This window comes from Leiobunum rupestre, chromosome 1, assembly GCF_980474605.1.
Source record: "Leiobunum rupestre chromosome 1, qqLeiRupe1.1.hap1, whole genome shotgun sequence".
In the NCBI taxonomy this organism is placed as follows: domain Eukaryota; kingdom Metazoa; phylum Arthropoda; class Arachnida; order Opiliones; family Sclerosomatidae; genus Leiobunum; species Leiobunum rupestre.
In genome coordinates, this window is record NC_143384.1 from 88538167 (window position 1) to 88541392 (window position 3226).

Genomic DNA, 3226 nt, shown 5'->3' on the forward strand with positions numbered 1-3226 from the left:
TTCATATTGTACTAATACATAAATTTCAACATTATTTTACTAATTATCTGTAAAGTTTGGTGATGGTGATAATGATAACACTAAATGGCGCTGTCTAGGAATTTCATATGCGGTTAATTTAAATGATATATATTATAGATATAGAGTTAAAACTTGATATTTTACATTGCAACCCGTTCTACCGTTTTAATAAAACAAAAGCATATAATAAATGTCATAAACATTCATAAGTAAATATAACCTTTTATCCGTTCATAGAATTGTATTGTGAATGATTTCCCTTACTAAAAGAAAAAGTTTTTATAACAAAAATCAAACTTTTTCTAAAACTAAACAATACACGTTAATGAAATTACTAGAAAAACCTTTTTCTTTGAGTTATTTTTTTGTCGTCGCACAATGTCCATCCAGATCCAGTCCTTGGGTTCTTTATAGTAACAATATAATGAACACCGTCACAATCATATCCTTAATGAACTACGGCAGCTTTGGTTTTAAAACTTATGATATTAATTATTATTTTGTCAGCAACGAATCCTTTAATTGGAGTGTGAATTTTAAACCGTTCAGTACCTCTATGAGAAAAACTGGCAAAATTTAAGAAAAGGTACAAGAAAAATGTAAAATCAAGCGACGTTCTTTCGATATATTTTGACAATGAACCCATTTTATCACAAACAATTCCCAATTGCCCAAAAAATCGTGAAATGTTATATTGGATCTGTCGGCAAGGACATATACGATGTATACATAACTATCTTCGGGGGTGTGGTTCAGAACAACATCTGGAGAACAATTTGGACATCTGTCTTGATATTGAAAGCGACGTAAAAATAAATTATCGATGAGGACGTTATAATTTTTAAGTTTCTGTAGAAGATCAATTTAAAACTCCACAGGATCCTCTTGGTTGATGCCATGAAATCGATTGTCAAGTGTTCTTCTAACATAAATAGTTTACAAATGAGAAATATTAGTATCTGATCGCCCAAATAATAAATATTTCAATGCGCAAGTTGTTGGCCCCGGAGATATGACTTTTTCTTGAATATTTCTTACAAACTCAGGAACGTGAAACAAAGCTTGTAAAATGCATATAGCGTTGCACGAATTATCATTATTTAGAAAGCCTTTCACTGTAATAGGCAGTTTCATTCTGAATACTTAAAGGATTCTTAAATATCGAAGGCTTGGAAATAAAAGGTTTATAACGTACTCCAACTTCACTACACTTATCAGTTTCGTTGATTATTTCAGCTGAAACAGCTGTACATGCTGGAACATTTCATGTTTTTTTGTTCCTATGTATCAACTTAATTTGTGGCAAATCTTTCTTAAATTAATTTCTTAGTCGATTATATTCTGTTATAGCTTTCCAGTCGGCGTATATTTTGGAAGGGTCCAAATCAAGTAAATGAAGATCATCTAACGATGTAATTCTAGAAAAAGCAACATAAGCCATTCCACTCTGGAAAACACTTGCCCCTATATTTATCATAGCACAATCTGTGCTCATACCTTGACTCTTATGTAAAGTAACTCCATACGCTAAAATCACAGAAAATTTAAATCTTTGCACAAAAAAGTTGTGACGATTTTAAACTTCACCTTAACTCTTTCAATTTTCTCTTGAACAGCATGGCTATCGAACAAAACCATCAACTCTGAAATAACGCCATCTGCGTTCTCCATAAAGCTGTTCACCGTACCTATGGTTCCATTAATATGACCTTTCTCTATATTAAGATTTCTTCTTAACATTATTCGAGCACCAATACAAAGCAAAAGTCTAAACTCCAAACCAGCTGCTGTAGCAGAAACCTTTTTCTCCAATTTCTTTAACTGATCTTTAACGTGTTTTTCCATTTCTTGGTGTCCATGGACTTTATCGACACTCAGTATTTCCAAAATAGGATTGTTACATTTTTGAAGCATTATGTTGTTAATAGCTTCGCACATTTTAATAGTTTTTAACAAAACAACCGGTTTTTTTCTTTCTTGGCATAACTTATCATAATAGTTTGCAATATTTTCCACATTATTTGCATTGGGAATTAACCGTGTGTTCAACACTTTGACATCTGGTTCTGTAACTTCACCGACGCGTATTCTAGCAAGCATTTCTCCATAAGCGTGGTAACTTTTTTGCCGCTTGTTAATTGTCAATTCATCAAACTTAAAATATTGTTTGAATAAATTAAATTCGCCAACTGAGCCAATAAGTTTTCTAGCCTCTTGGTGACTTAGCGTAGAAAAAACTGGGTCGCCCTTGGTAGGCTGTAATTGTAACAAATCGCCTAAAGCTAAGACTGAAATACCACCAAATAGTTTATCTTCGCCCGTTACTTCACAAAGTTTCAAATTAATATAGCTCAACAAAGCCGAAGAGTCCATTGATATTTCAGCAATTATTAACAATTTCACAAGGCTGAATGTGTTTCGCATTACTTGCAAACTTTCAGAACCCAACTTATGATATTTCGCTATTTTCCCTCGTTGCACGGGTAACATTAATAATCTGTGCAGAGTTACACCTTCTATATTACACGCAGCCAACTCGGTTGGCGCTGTTAAAGCTACAGCTAAATTGTTTTTAAAATGACTGCAAATAACTTTTTCCAGTGCCACCATATCCACTTACAAACACATATAAGCCTTCATCAGAACGATTTGCACCGCAGAAGTGTGCCGATACATTCTCAAGTATAACTCTTTGATCTTCTTGCAAAGCTATATTAATTAGTTAATATAAAATTTTCATTAAGAGCTGCTTTAATTTCTTTCATTGCATTTTCGGCTTCTATCACTTTTCTGCCTTCAATAGTGTTATCGGCAGCATCTTCCATAAATTTATTTTCAGCAACATGCGGTGTATTTTTAGCTTACGCTTTTTCCAAAGATTTTTCCGCTTTTAGTAAAGCACTCAACTTTTCATGATACTTCATCATGTTTTTCAACTTTGGCAAATGAGCTTCAAAAGAGTCTTTAAAAGATGTATAATTACTTAATAAATAGGTTTCTTCCCTCCATGGTAAGAATAGCATTAACATACTATGGTGAATGCTGCCTGCTGGACAGAACTTTGATTTCGCTGTCATAAAGAAGTTGAAAGAGGTATTGCTCATTCAAAGAAAATCTCCTATCTTTTTTAAATATTCTTTGAAGACGGAATTCAGCTTCAGACAACTGAGCGAATGGTCGTTCAGAATATTTCCCATAATCACCT

At 33.2% G+C, this 3226-nt stretch overlaps 1 protein-coding gene across 1 annotated transcript; it reads right to left on the bottom strand.

Moving 5' to 3' along the window:
• Positions 1–1339: 1339 nt before the first annotated feature.
• LOC149968818 (ATP-dependent DNA helicase PIF1-like) lies at positions 1340–2631 on the bottom strand. Its single transcript, XM_090168823.1, has 3 exons — positions 1609–2631; positions 1519–1548; positions 1340–1468 (listed from the first exon to the last, which is right to left on the bottom strand). The coding sequence occupies exons 1-3, from the start codon at positions 2629–2631 to the stop codon at positions 1340–1342; spliced, it is 1182 nt and encodes a 393-aa protein (XP_090024949.1).
• Positions 2632–3226: the final 595 nt, after the last annotated feature.